Below are 17,173 nucleotides of genomic sequence, written 5' to 3' on the forward strand. Positions count from 1 at the left end.
TGTAAGTTAACAAACAGAGACGGAAGAGTCTGCCTACACAGGTCAGCATGGTACTGGTAGCAGATGTTCAGCAATTTATTTATAATCAGGATCATCATAACATAATTTTTCATTCAGAAATGGGTTCAGTAGGATACAGAAATAGCAACAGAAATGCCTAAGAGTAGAAAATATATCTACAGACCCTACAGAATTCAATTTAACAAAAACAACAAAGCAGGGAGAATCTTGCCTCAGACCCGTTGTTGTCTGAGGAGCGACTATCAAGGTCCAAAAATGTGAGGAGCCCCGTGATGTCTATGATGGCCAGCCGTCTGCAATGAAAACAACTCTCTCACCACCATCATCAATGTCATGCACAAAATGGTGGTCCAACTAAAGTTCTTCATATGCTACCATCAACATCATCCTAGCTCTCTTTTCCACTTAAAGATGGAGTGAGGTCATTCACTGCATTCTAACACTCCAAATACTGGCTGGGAAAAAAAAATAAAAAATAAAAAAATAAAGTTCAGTGGTTAAAACAAAAAAAAGCACAACAAAGATATTTACAATTATTTTATATCACTCCAATAATACAGTCTCTAATGAAAAAAGGCACAATAACATACAAATGATAACATTTTCTTCAATCTACTTCAATTCTGTCACAAGAGAAGAGTATGACAACACTACTTACATAAATACAATTATATCTTCACATAGGCAGAATACTCACGATGAATTGCAGTTGAGAGCAAGTCTATGTGGACGGCAGGGTAAGGAGTATCGAGCTGTAAGAGACACATGGGGTAGCGTGTATCTCTGGAGTTTTCCAGACTCTCTCCCGACTACCAGAGTGCGTTCGCTGGCAGTTAAGCAGCATATGGGATCACTGGTTGCCTGGAAGAACAGTCAGGTACTAAAACACATGAAAATTCTGGTGTTACATCAAGGAGGGCAGTCTTGGCATGTACTCAGTATGGAGAGCAGGTATCTATGATCAAATGGTGACAAGTAAAGGAGCATGGCATACAGGAGAACTGACAGACCTAAGGGAATAAACCAAGATGCATATGGCCAGTCCGGGAAAAAAAGAAAAAAAAAAAAAAAAAAAAAAAAAAAAAAAAAGCTTGAAAATACTGTACCAAACAATGCATGCTTACTTCATAAAGCTTATCTCCTTCCCTGAACACATCCGATACACCTGTGGGAGTGTCATCAATATGGTAGAGTCGCTCTTGACGGTCAGTTTTCACCATACCTAGCACAAGAGAATAAAACAGTATCAAAAACATGACAGATAGAATCTAAGAAACGTATAACAAATATTTCAAAATCTACAATGCCAAACTAATGGGGTTCTGCTGTACTAAACTATACGATACTTTAATGTAAACGAGTATAAAAAGTTCCTAACAACACAAATTAATCCCTTCGATGTGATGATGTAATTTCTCTCTTCTTTTTCTTATTACCCAGACAATTTTATGCAGCTTTAGAGGGACTTTTCAAACTGGCTGGGTCAGCTATAGCCTTCTTTAACCCCTTCACAGCTAGAGGTCCTCCCAATACACTCATCTGGCAGCAGCAGGAATAAAATGAAAATTATGTCCTTGTACTGAAGTGCTTATTACTTCAAATCCAGGTCACATAGCTGTCAGTTTATTTTCAGTTATCACAAGATTTTACTGAAACCTAGGAAAGGCCTCTCATACTGATGGGGCTTATTGATGTTATTTCTAACCCTTCCAGCTCAAGACCTGTCCCACAATATATAAAATTGTCAGGAAATGGCAAGGATAAAATGAAAAAGACATTACAAACTCAAAAGGTTGAAGAGGAACCTACTTGTGAGTTCAATGGATGTGTGTGCCTTGGGAGTCTTGAAATGCCACAGGTAGAAGTTCTCCTTAGAAGCAGCGAGCACATAGTTATTTGTCATACCCAGGTAATGCGGTTCAATGTCAATGTATTTACCTGAGAAGTACAGAATTACCATCATCAACATAATCACCAACATCATTACTATCATTATGGTCATCAAGATCACTATTATTGTCTTCACAATCATCACCAATATTGTTTCCATACGCACTGTCACTAAACAATAATGGGTCAAGAGCTCATAATAATACAGAGCAATAATAATAATCTATCTATCTATCTATCTATAGCCCGACGCCCTAATCCCGCAAAGGGTGGCCGCAGACAAAACGCCTCCAAGTCACTCTGTCACCCACCATTTGACTCCCCTCCTCCCAACTCACCCCCCCCTCCCTCATATACCTCTCAACTCCATCCCTCCACCTCATCCTCGGTCTACCCCTCCCTCTCCCTCCCTCCACCTCACCTACATACACCCTCTTAGTCAGTCTTTCATTCTCCATTCTCTCCACATGTCCAAACCACCTCAGTGTATTTCTCCTAATCTTTTATTATAATAATAATAATAATAATAATAATAATAATAATAATAATAACAATAATAATAAAAATAATAATCATCATCATCATCATCATCCAATTCTACGTTGCCCCATGAGCAGCGTAGGAGCCTGGGGCTAAGCAAGTTGGTCCTGACATTTAAGATGAGAGGGACCAGCCTTACTCATCCCTGAGTAAGCAATAACTTCAACAACCCCTTGGATATAAACCTTCACCGGCTCAATCCGATTGGAGTGCCACAATTACCCACTAAACCACCAGGCGCCATAATTTGATTATATGGTTATCACCCAGCGTAGTAAATGATTTCCCGGTGTACAGGAAACCATTCGGCTTGTCACGCAGTGTAGAGTCACCCATAGGCAACAGGAAAGAATGAAGGAAAGACAGACAAAAGAGGGAGTGTAAAGTCACCTGTGGGCAGAAGAACAAGGAAAGAATGAAGTAAAGAAAGACAGAAGAGGAAGGAAGGAAAGAAGGAGAAGAAAGGGCAGACACTTGAGAGCAGCACTACATTGAGTGAGTGGATGGTTAGTCTCCCCACCAACCACAATAAGAATAATAATAATTTCTTTCTTTCATTCTTTCCTCTTCCTTCTGCCTATGGGTGACTCTACACTGAGTGACAAGCCAAATGGTTTCCTGTACACCAGGAAACCATTTACTCTGCTGGGTGGTAACCATAAAACCAAATTATGGTACCTGGTGGTTTAGTGGGTAATTACAGCACTCCAATTGGATTTAGCCGGTGAAGGTGTATATCCATGGGGTAGCTGGGGTTACTGCTCACGTAATGCCACTCAGGGATGAGTGAGGCCAGTCACTCTCATCTTAAATGTCAGGACCAAATTGCCTAGCCCCGGGCTTCTACGCTTCTAATGGGGCAACGTAGAATTGGATGATGGATAGATGGATGGATAATAATAATAATAATAATAATAATAATAATAATAATAATAATAATGGTAGGTAGGGCCGCTCACCATCCACTCCTCCAATTTAGTGCTGCTCTCAGGTGGCTGCCCTTTCCTCTCTTCCTTCCTTCCTCTTATGTCTCTCCTTCCTTCCTTCCTTCTTTCCTCTTCTTTCTGTCTATGGGTGACTCTACACTTAGTGACATGCCAAATGGTTTTCTGTACACCAGGAAACCACTTACTATGGTGGGTGGTAACCATACAACTAAATTATGGCACCTGGTGATTTAGTGGGTAATTAAGATCCTTCAATCGAACTGAGCCAATGCAGGCTTATATCCAAGGGATGGTTGGGGTTTATTGTTCATGTAATGCCAATCTGGGATAAGTGAGGCTGGTAACTCTCATCTTAAATGTCAGGACCAACTTGCCTAACCCTGGGCTCCTGCGTTCCTCATGGGGCAACACTGGATTAAATGAATGAATGAATGAATAATAATACAGTAATAATAAAAACAATAATAACAACAACAACAACAAGTTAGTTCTCCATCCATCAGGTTCCTTTCTTTCCTTGCTTTCTGGACCCTATTTCATCCCATCCCTGAGTGGGAAAAAAAAAAAAAAGAGAGGTTAGACTGACTAAAATCACGATGAAGAGGAGTATGATGATGACGATGATGATGATGAGGAGGAGAAGGCTAAAGAAGATCCACTTACTGTCAACAGGTGTTCCTATGGCATTGCAGATAATCAGACCAAACTGGCCAGACCCATCATCCGTCCTCACCGCTAAAACACAGTGATCACCACACGAACTCATCCCCATCAGGAACTTTATGTGCTTGATGAAATGCTGTAGAAAACATAAACAATGGGATTAGCTGGGACTGTATTGTACATGGCACATGAGGGTTTGCAGCAGCTCTTCCTTTGCTATTATTTTCCACATTACACCTTAACATTTTTCTATATGCTATTTATACTGCTTTAATATCAAAATGGTTTGCATCAGAAACATACACAAGGATAATTGTACATAAAGTGTAGAATAATTCACTAAGGAAGAGGTGTTACAAATTCTCCAAAAGATATTAAACTGGTTAGTCTTCACCTGAAGTTGTTTCATTAAATTTGTTTCACTATTAATTTGCTGAAGAATTAACACTCATTCTTTATTAAAAAAAAAAAAAAAATTGTTTGTGATTCATCAAAAAGTTATTCTGAAGTCAGAAATGAGTGCCTTTGTACTTTAACCCAATAATCATGAAGTATGAATCATGTTCCTCTTATGGACCAGATACATGTGCATTGCTGAGCCATAGTTAAACTTAAGTACTGTATACTAACTAACGGATCACAAGGCAACAAAAGGAAACCACTGAACCCCTTCAATTTGAAAATGCATTTTTTATTCTATTCTTGTAACCTTCAGGTGGTTTTACTTAATCTAGTGTGAGAAATCAGGCTGTCACGGGGTTTAAGAAGATTTATTAATCTCATCACTACACATGGTTTCTCCATCATCAACAAAAAATGTAAACCACTGGAATGATGGAGTTAATTAACTACCAAGCTTGCAGCCTCACTTCATTGTTGCGGGTATCCCAGAATGTGACACACGCCTCTGCCCGGTCAGGCTTGGTGTAGGTGTAGACAACAGTGTTGGCAAAGTAGCACCATCGGTAGTCTGGACGGATGTTGGCAAAGTATATGAAGGAGTCAACAGCCAGGGCAATGCGTAGGGACCCTCCCTCCCATGAACAAGCTGTTATTTCCTTCCCAGGTACTTTTAGTGTCCGTAAATGCTGTGAAAATACAACCTCCTGAGCAAGACTGCACTAATTACAATCTACGGTACTAGTGTCAGTATTACGTTCAGACAATACTATACACAGTATGAATACTCTGTTGAATACTGTATACTCAGACTTGTATACTCAGACTTGACTACAATCTACTAGTGTCGGTATTACGTTCGGACAATACTATACACAGTATGAATACTCTGTTGAATACTGTATACTCAGACTTGACTGTTATCAGTAATGACTCCCATCATTTTTGTCATCTAGGGCAGGTGTGTCTGATTAAGTGCCTTTAATTTTATTGAGGCAGCAGGAGTAGGAGTAAAGTTATGCTTTGTTTCTTTTCTGAAAGAGTCAAGCTTATACTAAAGTAACCTATTGGAATGATCTTTCAGTACAATTAACTGCAGAATTCCTTACCTCACCAAATGGAGTGTAAAATTGGACCACATTGCAGTCCTTCTCTCCCATGCTGGCTAAGTGTAGTGTGCCGGCCACTGCCATCACACTCCCGTTGTGGTTCCACTGACATGCACAGACACTCATACCCGTGTCAATCAGCACCGGCACTGCCAACATTTTCGACTGTTTTACCAGTAAATTTACTGTCATATCTTAATACTGAAAATGTACTACACAACTTTCACTACCAGTATTTTCACTGACATATCTTAATATTAATAATGTATCACACACTTTGCACAAAGAAGATTATCATTACCATCAGCAACATTCTGACCTTTTCCCACCTAGGGGTAGGGTGAAGTAGGATCTACAAACAAGCAAAAAGGAAGTATGAAAGTGAGAGAACTATCAGTGGCCCGCCCAATGAAACTGGTCATAAAGTCATTCACATATTACTTAAGCCCCTGGAATCCTGATTTCACATCACAAACCTAACCATTTGAAATTTTTGTGTGTTTTTCTTTGAAGATGTAATCCACATACTGTATACCTATGGTACTAGACAGATTCAATAACCCAATCATAAAGTTACAAACAAAGGGTCTAAACCCTTGTCATATACTCCTCCGTACATGACTGATTTGTACAACTCAGTCCCCTGTCAACTCCCTTGCCTCATCAGATTGCATATCTCACTTTCTTTTATGCTGAGTTACCAGGCTGCTCATCCATACATGAACTCAGTGGACTGCAGGAAAGCAGCATTAAATAGTACCTGTACTAATTACATGAAGAAAAAGGTCTCAACACTAAGAACATACTGTCATCACTCTCATTGCGCATTATCTGCATTCTGCCGTTGTCGTAGCATATGGCCAGTGATGGGCAGTCTGGTTCTACATAACCATTGCGGCCATTATACCATGTCAGACCCACAACCAGTGCACCCAAACCCATGCTGCCCAGGCACTGAATGTTCACTCGACTCTGAAAATTTGTGACAAAATATTACATGATCATCAGTGTAACCATTAAACAAGGTAGGCTACATACAGCATTTCACACCCTCTGCCACAAGCTGATAAATTCTTGTGTGCTGTGAGGATGGATCAGTCAGCATTCTTAAATGTCTATCTTGCAAAATTTTCCACTTCCCATAATACTTTTCATCTCTCATGGTCTTTGCTTATTACTTCTGTTGACTGCCCGACTCATTAGTAGTTTCGTGAGGTAGTCAAACTGTGTGCACTCCTCCCACCAACAGACTGATCCATCCCAGCACCACATATGATAGTGAAGTGCAATACAGAGACCCCCTGTATAAATCACATCAGTCCAACAACCTGCACGCCCAAGCACAGGCTGCCACCTAGACAGTGAATATTTACCTGACTCTGGAAATCTGTAGATCTGCAACCATGAACAACAAGCATCCAATTCAATTAATAAAATTTCACTTGTGCACTTCCACTACCTGCCACTTAAGTAAGACCTTGGATCTGATGGCCTCACAAGCCATCAGTGAACACAGGACACTAACCACAAAGCCCCCAGTGTTGTCGTAAACATGGACTTCCCCATTGTGGAGTGAGAAAAGAAGAAGACAGGAGTCTGGCGACCACTCCACCCCCATCAGATGCTGACCCTTCAGCTCCTTACCCCAGATTCGGTTCCCATCCACGCTTCCAACAATTACCGCCCCTTGAACAACGTGGTACAATTAGTTTTTGAACACCATCATTAACAAAGGCTTTATTCCACACAGATATAAAAGAAGACTTGAACATCATAATTTAAAACTATGTGACACATGTAAAAGTAGATAATTGCTGGATAACACATATGGGTATCCAATGTCTGAAAGGCTATCATTTCAACATGGACATTCTAAGCACAATAAATAGATAATTCAGTACTGCCATACAGTTCAAAACGTCAAACAGAACATGCAAAACACTGACCATCTTCATAAACGATGCATATTTTCTGCCCCTCAGTGTTCCATGCCATACCCCGTACTACTGATTTATTGCGATTATTTATCATCTCCTCATACCATGATCCCTGAAAAAAATGATGTACAGGAACTCAGAAACTAAAGTACCAGGAATATCATAAAATTTTTTTAAATACCTGTAAATACAAATTTTTCTATACATGTACATGCATTTGAATGTTTGTAGCAACCTCCTTGGTGGTGCTGATGAAGAATGCCTTCATGCAGTGACACCAACACAACAAATCCCATGTTATACAAACATCCCTCAATTCCCTTCCTATCCCCCTGAAGGAAAATGGTGGACTCCAGAGGAGTAACTTCAGCCTGCAAGCCACTGGGTTCACACACACAGGTTGCCAACGGAGATGGAGCTCATCCTGGATCGTGAGGAAATAATCACTGAATCAGCGGTGAAAAGGAGTCCAGCCTATTTGTGATTATGTGAATGAGTGCATAAGTGGTGGTCCCATCGGACAGTAGTTTTTAAAAAATACACGGTTTTGGTCATAAAAAGTACAAGATATAATGGAAAGCCTCCATATGGTTGCACCATGGCAGAAACGGGACAGCGGTTTGTTTACATCTGGCGAGAGAGTGTTTGAAGGCTTCTCCGAAGATGAGGTGGGAAATGGATATATTAAGCTGAACCAAACAAAAGTAGCAGGAGTAGAGAAAACATTGGAAAGGAATGTCCAGGAGATAAAAAAGGTATGGGCAGTAATTAGAGAGTTACAGGAATGGACCACAGAACAAGAAAACGAGATTAAAATTCTATGGAATAAACTGGAAAAAGTTTGTACACGCAGTGATGAACAGAAAAGAGCAGTCACAGAATTAAAAGTGAGTAATGAATCTGCCTCTAATGAAATAAAACAACTTAAGAGGGAGAATAAGAGGTTGGAAGAAGAAAGGGACAGGATAAAAAGCAAACTAGATGCTTGAATCCAAATCAAGAATGCAAGATGAGCACCTTAAAGAAATCAAGGAGCAACATAAGAGGTGGAAGAAAATTCAGAAAGAAGGAAATGTACATTTCAAAGAGATTATAGAACAACAAAGCAAGGAAAAGGTGGAGAGGGAAGTAGTTCAGGTACTAGGAAGTAGAGAATCTTTAGTCAGGGATGTAGCAGATAAGAAAAAAATGTGTAATAATTTCAGGTGTAAAAGAAAAACGTATGACAGTAAGATCAGAAAGAGAATGTGAAGAACTGAGTAAGGTTAAAGAAATAATATCAGTAGTTATGGAGGAAAACAATGAAGCTCAAGAAGAGACTGAAGAAGTGTTCAGGTCAGGAAAGTACGAGGAAGGAGGGGCGAGGCCATTGAAGGTAAAGTTTAAGCCCCTGGCAACAGTACACAAAATCATCAACAGAACATGGAAATTATCAGACAGGGAAAGGTTAAAAAATGTTTGAAAAAGGAGAGATGCAAATGAGGAAGAAAGAGCTAAAATAAAGGAGTTAGTAAAGAAAGCAAAGGTAAAAAATGAACAGAGAATGGAGGAGAAGACAGTGTTTTATTGGAGAGTTATGGATCAGAAATTAAGGAAGTGGTACCGATGGAGAGAGGGAGAGATGAGGGTATAAAAAACATCAAAAATAATTTGAAGGTGGCATATACTAATGTTGATGGTTTAATATTGGCAAGGTTAGAAATCAACGATTTCTTGAGGGTACACGAAGCTGATGTTATGTGCTTTGTAGAGACCAAGTTAAGAGAAGATATTGATGTTTATATGGGAGATGGTAAATAAAAACTGTGGAGAAGGGATAGAAATGAAAAAACGGGAGGAGGAGTGATGACAGCAGTGAAGAACGACATAAATGTAGATACCATGGAAATGGGAGCAGGCAGGGCTGAAGTGATAAATATGAAATTAGAAACTGGAGAGAATAGCACGGGAGATATGGCGGTAATGTATGTTCCCCCCAAGACAAGAGCATGGAATGATGATGAATACCAGGAACTGTTGTCAGACATGGCTAGTTATTTACAGAAAATGAATGAGAAAAGCAATAATTTTAATGGGTGACTTCAACTGTAAAGAGGTGAACTGGGAGGAATGGGACTCAGGAAGCAGCAAAGATTCGTGGGGCACTATATTATTAAATATAACAACGAACAATGTGATAACGCAATGGGTCAAAGAAGAGACACGGTTCTGAGGTGAGGACACACCAGCAAGATTAGACTTACTGTTTACTAAAGAACCCGATGTAACAGAATCTTTGAAATATCTGTGCCCTATAGGAAAAAGTGATCATGTGGTCACTGAGTTCCAGATGATAATATTGAATGTGGAACCAAGAGATGAGCTTTATAGGGAGGGAAGATACAACTTTGGGAAAGCAAACTTCAAAGGATTCAGAAAATTTTTCGAAAATGCAGATTGGAGAAAATTAAGAGAAACGAGATACAGAGGAAGTGGGATAACTTTCTAGGCCTCTATAATTCAGGAGTGGTAAAATTTGTGCCAAGAGTAGGGGAGAAAGAAAACAGGAAAAAGGAGTGGTTTAATAGATGGTGTATGACAGCAAAAAAAAGAGAGAGACACGGCATGGAACAACTGGAGAAAGAGAGATAACAACAGAACAAAGGAAGAATATAAGAGAACTAGAAATGAATACAAAAGAATAAGTAGAGAGGAAGAAAGGAATTTTGAGAAAGGTATAACAGACAAACGTAGAGATGAACCCAAACTGTTTTACAGATCTGTCAATGGCAAACTGAAACAAAAGGAAGGAATCACTGAACTGAAAGTAGAAGGAGAGATCTATACAGATGCGGCAATGCAAGCTGAAATAATGAACAAATGTTTCCAATCGGTTTTCACTAATGAAAAGAAGTTTGTGGAAGGGGAGGATGTAACTAGAAATGTAATGATAAAAGATATAAATGCGGAAGTACAGGAAGTGTATAAATTACTGGAAACTCAAGATGTAAGGAAAGCCCCAAGACCAGATGGAATCTCTAATTGGGTATTGAAGGAATGCAGAGAACAACTGGCGGATAAGATTCACAGTTTAATTGTGTGTTCTCTGGAAGAGGGGAAAGTGCCTGAAGAATGGAAGAGAGCAAATGTGGTACCAATTTATAAGGGAGGAAACAGGGAAGAACCCCTGAATTATAGACCAGTGTCCTTAACCAGCATCGTTGCAAAATTGTGCAGGAGAATTTTGAAAGATAGATGGATAAAATACCTGGAAGAGATGAATATTTTGGCTGAAAGTCAGTTTGGATTCAGAAGTGGAAGAGCATGTGTTTCCAACTTGTTGAGCTTTTACTCAAAAGCGATTGACGTGCTACAGCAGAGAGACAGTTCGGTGGATTGTGTGTACAGTATTTAGATTTGGAGAAGGTCTTTGACAAGGTGTTCCATAGGAGACTAATGTGGAAACTACAGCATATAGGAGGACTGAAGGGGAACCTCCTGGAATGGATGAGAGACTTTTTGAGAGACAGACAAATGAGGACGGTAATAAAGGATAGGATGTATGGATGGAGGGAAGTAGCAAGTGGAGTCCCACAGGGCTTGGTGTGGGTGCCAGTAATGTTCCTGATTTACGTAAATGATATGATAGATGGAGTGAACAGTTATGCAAGTCTGTTTGCTGATGATGCAAAGATCTTGAGGAACGTAGAGGTTAAGGAGGATTGTAAAATGCTGCAGGAGGATCTGGATAGGATACTAGATTGGAGCCAGATGTAGGAAATGAAATTCAATGCAAAGAAGTGTAAAATATTAGAAATGGGTAAAAGTACAGAGGCCATCACTGAATTATTTGATAGGTAATGAACCAATCAAAAAAGCAAGAGAAGAGAAAGATTTGGGAGTGCTGGTCCAGGATAGTTTATCACCGGAAAGACACATTAACAAGACAGTTAGAGAGACGTATAAACTCATGATTAATATAAGAGTGGCATTTCATTATATGGATGAGGAGATGATGAAAAAACTGATAGTGGCCATGATCCGCCCCAGGTTAGGATATGCAGCAGTAACGTGGTCCCCACACAAAAAGAAAGATATAAACAAGATTGAGAGAATACAAAGAACAGCAACCAAGATGGTTCCCAGTCTGACAGATCTGTTGTACAGAGAGAGGCTGAAAAAGCTGGATTTGCCTTCCCTAGAGGAAAGAAGAAAGAGGGGTGACATGATTGCAGTGTTCAGGACCATGATGGAAGTAGATAAAACTGACAAAGAAGATCTGTTTTTATGGGATAAGAGAGTAACAAGAGGACATGGAATGAAACTGAAAAAGCCAAGCTGCTTGAAGGATATCAAGAAATATAGTTTTAATTATAGATGTACAGACCTGTGGAATAGCCTGGACAAAGAGATCATCCAGTCTAAAAGCTTAAAAGAGTTTAAAGTTAAATCTGACTTATTGAGAAACAGAGACGGGACCCCACGAGCGTAGCTCATTTCCTGTATATCATAATTAGGTAAATTTGGTAAATACATTCAGATAGGCCCTGGACCACAACAACAGTAACAATGACAACACTCCTGGGTGAAAAAATCTGGACTGAGGAAACTGCATTTATGGAAAATATTAAGTGACGTAATATCCTCCATGACTATCAAAAGGTGTGTTGCTGCAGGTTTGAAGCACACAGGGAAGAACAGGCTGGAGGGATGACAAATTAAGAGCCACTATAAACTCACTCAAAGTCTTGGTGGGAAAACTGCCTGTCACTGGGGTGGTCATAAGGCCTAAGCTTTTGCAGGGAATATTCAGGAAACAACACAGTTTAACCCTATGATTGCTAGTTTCCCTCAGCTGGACAGAACAATCATGCATTGGCCTTCACAGTACACCCCTGGGCATCCACTGCAGCAAAAAGGTTAAACCGTTGATAACAGAATGTAGCCACGTACTAAATAATATTCTGAGCTAAACCAGTTCAAGCACATTTTGGTCTTTTATTTTTTTTAGCACTTATTTAATAGTATGCATAAAACCTAGACAAGCACTAACCTTGTAGAGCATCCAGACAATAATGAGTCCACTCTGATCAGACGAGGTAAGCTTTTGATGTGACTCATTCCATGTGACCACCTGGATGGTACCAGTGTGGCCCTCTAGTGTCTGGTTCATGGAGAGATTGGATGGAGCAGCCAGACCCTTCACCTTTCCATCCTTCCCTGTAACAAATTGCCAGAGCTGTTAGCAAGCCAGCAATATGTGTTGTGATCTAGTATCTGTAACAGCTCCGATGGCCCCACATCAGAGTCTCATGTCTACTAATGGAACACTATTTAAGACAGTCAGGGATTCAGGTATTATGCCATACAAGCTGTTCTAAATCACTAAGGATAACAGATGTTCACCAAGAGGATCAGTAAGTGGAGAAGAGATGACCAGTGAAATCTCCTGAAAAAGACTTAAAGGAGAAATGCAAAGACTGAGTCCATTTTAAGAGTCTGTCCAAGATTTAAGGATAAACAGTACAGCTGAGATACATAAATAGCAAAGAAATGCTTAGCAACTCAGCAGACATGGCTAGTCAGAGTGCAGAGAATAAAAATGAGTCTAGTTTGAGACAGGGTTGGCATGGGTACCTCCCTGGGTACTTACCCAATTACCCATCCAGGCCGGGTTTTATGGTTTAAAAACATCCAGGCAGGTGGTTTAAAAAATAATAGTATATACAGTAAATATATTAATTATCTAATTAATTAAACTTATATACCTATACGTACATACACAAATTTAAAGATCAAGTGCTCCACACAAGTGAGGTTCCAGTGTCATGTCCTAATGGCATTGCTCCAGGCAGCCCTATTCAGAGCTGCCTCACTTGTCAGGTTTTTAAATTCAATATCAGATCGTATAGTCTGATCCCATGCCTTTCTAGGTCTAACCCTTGGTGCAGCTCCCTCCATGTTCATCGATTTGCATCTTTGCACCCAGCTTAGTTCATCCATCCTCACCACATGTCCAAACCAAGCAAGCCTGCTTGTGCACATCTCATCGTTGATACGCTTAATACCTAACCGTCTCCTGATCCTCGTTAGATATCTTATCATGCAGTTTGGCCCCACACATCCATCTCACCATTCTCATTTCAATATGTTCCATTCTGTTGATATCATCTACTTTGACAGGCCACATTTCTGCGGCATATGTCAATGTGCTTCTAACACATGAAGTGTACAGCTTTCCCTTCATTAGGAATGGAATTCTTCTCATGGTTAGAAATGGCAGCAGTTCTCTGAACTTTCCCCAGCCACATCTGATTCTGGTGACAGCGACGGCCTCGGCCCCACCACCAACAGAGATGGAAGCAGCAAACCTTGTCCACCATCTCCAGTGTCTCACTGCCAGAGTTCACACTCTCAAGCCAGTCATTCAGCACAAGCTCACCCTTGCATACTATACACACAAATTTCTCAATTAATTAATTAACTAAAATTAAAACAGTAGGCCACCTTACACAAATAATCACCATCATCATGATCATTCGGACCTCCTTTCCCACCCTAAGGCAGGGTGAGGAGTAGCAATGTCCAGACAGCCAAGGTTTGCCTTATCCAATGGACCATGCTTCCATTCACTCATCATGCAAGCCCCCGGAATCCTGCCTCTATCGGATACACCAAAAACATTCACCACATTCTGTAGCTTCACATGAACATATCCGATAGAGTCAATCCAAATGCTACCACGCTAAAAAAGGGGTGCCAAATCCCTAATCATGCACTTCTCCTCACAACATTCATCCAGTCAGCTCGATCTCTTGTCAGTTCCCTAGCCTCACCAACTTCCATATCTCTCTTCCTCACACACTCATCCACCGTATCTCTCCACCTTCTCCTTGGCCTACCTCACCTCCTCCCTCCTTCAAATTTGCTCAGATATACCTTTTTCACCACTCAATTGTTATCCATTCTCTCCACATGACCATACCATCTCAGTACACTCTCTTCGATTCTGGTGTCCACAGACTTCCTCACTCCACATCTTTCACAAATCACATTACAGTATTTCGTATCTTATCCACTCTCTGTACTCCACATACATTCCTCAGCAGTCCCATCTCCACTGCTCTTACTCTTGATTTTTCATTTTCATGCCACACCATAGTCTCACAACCACATGTTAAAGCTGGCACTAACACTCCTTCATGTAAGCCTCGTGCAGGAGGAACACTCAGGCCTCTGTTTATCACGGCCTTCACTGCACCAGCTACTTTTCTTCCTTGTGTCACTCTGCTTTCAACTTCTTTTGCACATTTTCATCTCTTTTCTATCACTGTACCCAGATATTTGAACTCTCTCACCAATTCCTGTCTCTCTCCATTCACTGTAACATTGCACTGGGAGTCACTTTCTCTCTCAATAACCATCACTTTACTCTTTTCTATTTACTCTCAAGGCACGATGCTCACAGACATCAGTAAAACTCTGCACTAGCCTCCCAAGTACTTGTCCGCCACCGGTATTTGCAAGTGGTACTGCATCTTCAGCATACAACAAATCTGAGATATTCTATCCATCACCATTCATTACCAATGCCATCCCCCTCTCCATTAGTCGTGTTATTATTTCTCTCATACAGTACTTAGATTTAATTTTAAATTCAATAAAATAGTGCAAATGATTATAAAAAAACATACACATAAAGACTGATTTTATTTTTATTATCTCAAAACACACTGTTTAACATAAAGTTAATTTTTTCAGTATTGTCTTGCCAGTAAATTGCAAAAATTGCATAATATAATATTATGTGTATGTGTAACTTAATATGTTGTCATAGTACAGTGCTTTTTAACAACAGAACTTTTCCACTTGATGTCACGAGTCATGTGACTTTTGTTTACGGTGCCATATTGGACGGCAAATTGTCGGACGTCTAGAGAGAGAGAATTGCAGAATCCACAATGGTATTCCACTGTTGTGCCTTCTGCTGTAAAGCGAAGTAGAAAACTGGAAGTGAGGTACACTTCTACTGGTTTCTAGCAAATGAGGAAAGGCTACAGAACTGAATAGCTGCCATGAAGTGGGAGAATTGACAGCTAATGGCCTACTCCCGCCTCTGTTGCAAGCATTTCATATCAGGTGAGCCGATGATTTGTGAGCAGATACGGGCATATTTACCATTCTTAGTAGTTGTAGGTGTCATGGGATATCCTAATTATGTTAATGTCACAAAGCAAAAGACCCACACGGCAATGTGTGTGCATGGGAAAAGAGGGGGAGGGTCCATGTCACAGGACTTGTTTTTATTCCAGAGTTTCACCCAAACCAAATCAGACATAGCAGTGATGGTCAAGAATGTTAGATGCATAAGTAAAACTGATTATATTACAGGTTAGGTCATACTTAAAGTTAAGTTGGGTTAGGTAAGCAGGTTTGGTTAAGTTAGGTTTGGTTAGGTTAAAGCTTATATTTTTATTTTTTTCAATGTTTTCAGTGTGATTCATTTGAAACTGATATTTGTGTCATGGTGGATGATTTGAATAATAATGCAGTACAGAATATTATTCAACATTTCAGTATAAAACTGTTATATACCACTGTGAGCCTGTGTGCTAAACAGTGTTTCAATTACAACTGAAGCATAATTACTAGTACTACTAAACGGCCATGCCACGTTGAGTACACCGCTTCCCATCCGATCAGCGAAGTTAAGCAATGTTGGGTCTGGTTAGTACTTGGATGGGTGACCGCCTGGGAACACCGGATGCTGTTGGCATCCCTATGTCAAGTGGGGTTGGTGGAAGATTAGTGCCCCTCCCTGTAAAGCAATTAACTCTAAGCCCTTGGCCACCCCATTTGGGATACATGGCGTCTGGCAATGGATGGATGGATGGACTATTTATAGTTTTCTATTTTATTTAGAAATGAATGTTGCACCACAGAAAGCAAAACTGTCAATATATACATACTCCAGTTGAATATACATTTTTCACTTAGTATAAAAATACTTTAATTACAAAAGGATAAATAATGTACTTATATCTTTTACCAGGTATGTAGCTACGAAGATTTTTTTTGTTAATATAAAATGTAAAATCATTAAAACTATATTGTTGAAGTCTTTTATTTTACATTGTGGTAGCCTACTCATCAGGATGAGATAAATTACCTTAATATAAATCTGTGCCAATGTTATGTTTCAGTTGTAATGTAAAAGTTAACTTCAAGAGTAATTTTGACAGTTTTGGAATATACTATCAACTATGCATTTTATGTAAAGCTACTTTAAACATACAGTATATAGGCTGTGTGTATGTATCTAGGCCTATAATTACTGAAACTTCCAAAATAAGTAAAGTTTTTGGTAAATTTCCAGAATTACACCCAACTCACCCTGAAAATTAAAATTTTAATTTTTTAATTTTTTATAGTGTGATTAATTTGAATCTGATATTTATTTTTGTAGGAAATTACTCTTTTTTTTAATTATTCCAAACCAAACTAACCCAACCAACCTAACCTAAGCTAACCTATCTTAGGACCTAACTAAGTAGTAATCCAATAGGCCCATGCTAGACAGCTCCCATAAGTGTGTGACTAATTTAGCCTCCCTACAATAGCCCATACAGACCCATGCTAGGCAGCTCTCACAAGAGTGTGACTACAAGAATGATAAATTTTGTATGCA

The 17,173-nt window shown here is 39.7% G+C and overlaps 1 protein-coding gene and 1 non-coding gene across 2 annotated transcripts in view; one reads left to right on the top strand and one right to left on the bottom strand.

Annotated features, from left to right (window-relative positions):
• Nucleotides 1–17,173, bottom strand: part of Oseg4 (intraflagellar transport protein Oseg4) — a 42,003-nt gene that overhangs the window by 20,360 nt on the left and 4,470 nt on the right. Inside the window, exons 3-13 of the mRNA XM_080273543.1 lie at nt 12,539–12,705; nt 7,516–7,618; nt 7,095–7,255; nt 6,376–6,541; nt 5,570–5,718; nt 4,931–5,149; nt 4,062–4,197; nt 1,831–1,959; nt 1,146–1,243; nt 719–882; nt 233–314 (exon numbers count right to left, since the gene is read on the bottom strand). Coding sequence (XP_080129669.1) covers nt 233–314; nt 719–882; nt 1,146–1,243; nt 1,831–1,959; nt 4,062–4,197; nt 4,931–5,149; nt 5,570–5,718; nt 6,376–6,541; nt 7,095–7,255; nt 7,516–7,618; nt 12,539–12,705 — 1,574 coding nt within the window. The remainder of the gene's footprint in view (nt 1–232; nt 315–718; nt 883–1,145; nt 1,244–1,830; nt 1,960–4,061; nt 4,198–4,930; nt 5,150–5,569; nt 5,719–6,375; nt 6,542–7,094; nt 7,256–7,515; nt 7,619–12,538; nt 12,706–17,173) is intronic.
• Nucleotides 16,143–16,261, top strand: LOC145401565 (5S ribosomal RNA). Its single transcript, XR_013897652.1, has one exon. It is a non-coding gene; the product is annotated as a 5S ribosomal RNA (ribosomal RNA).

This window comes from Coenobita brevimanus, chromosome 55, assembly GCF_032717465.1.
Source record: "Coenobita brevimanus isolate Jiangsu-jjx chromosome 55, ASM3271746v2, whole genome shotgun sequence".
Classification (NCBI taxonomy): domain Eukaryota; kingdom Metazoa; phylum Arthropoda; class Malacostraca; order Decapoda; family Coenobitidae; genus Coenobita; species Coenobita brevimanus.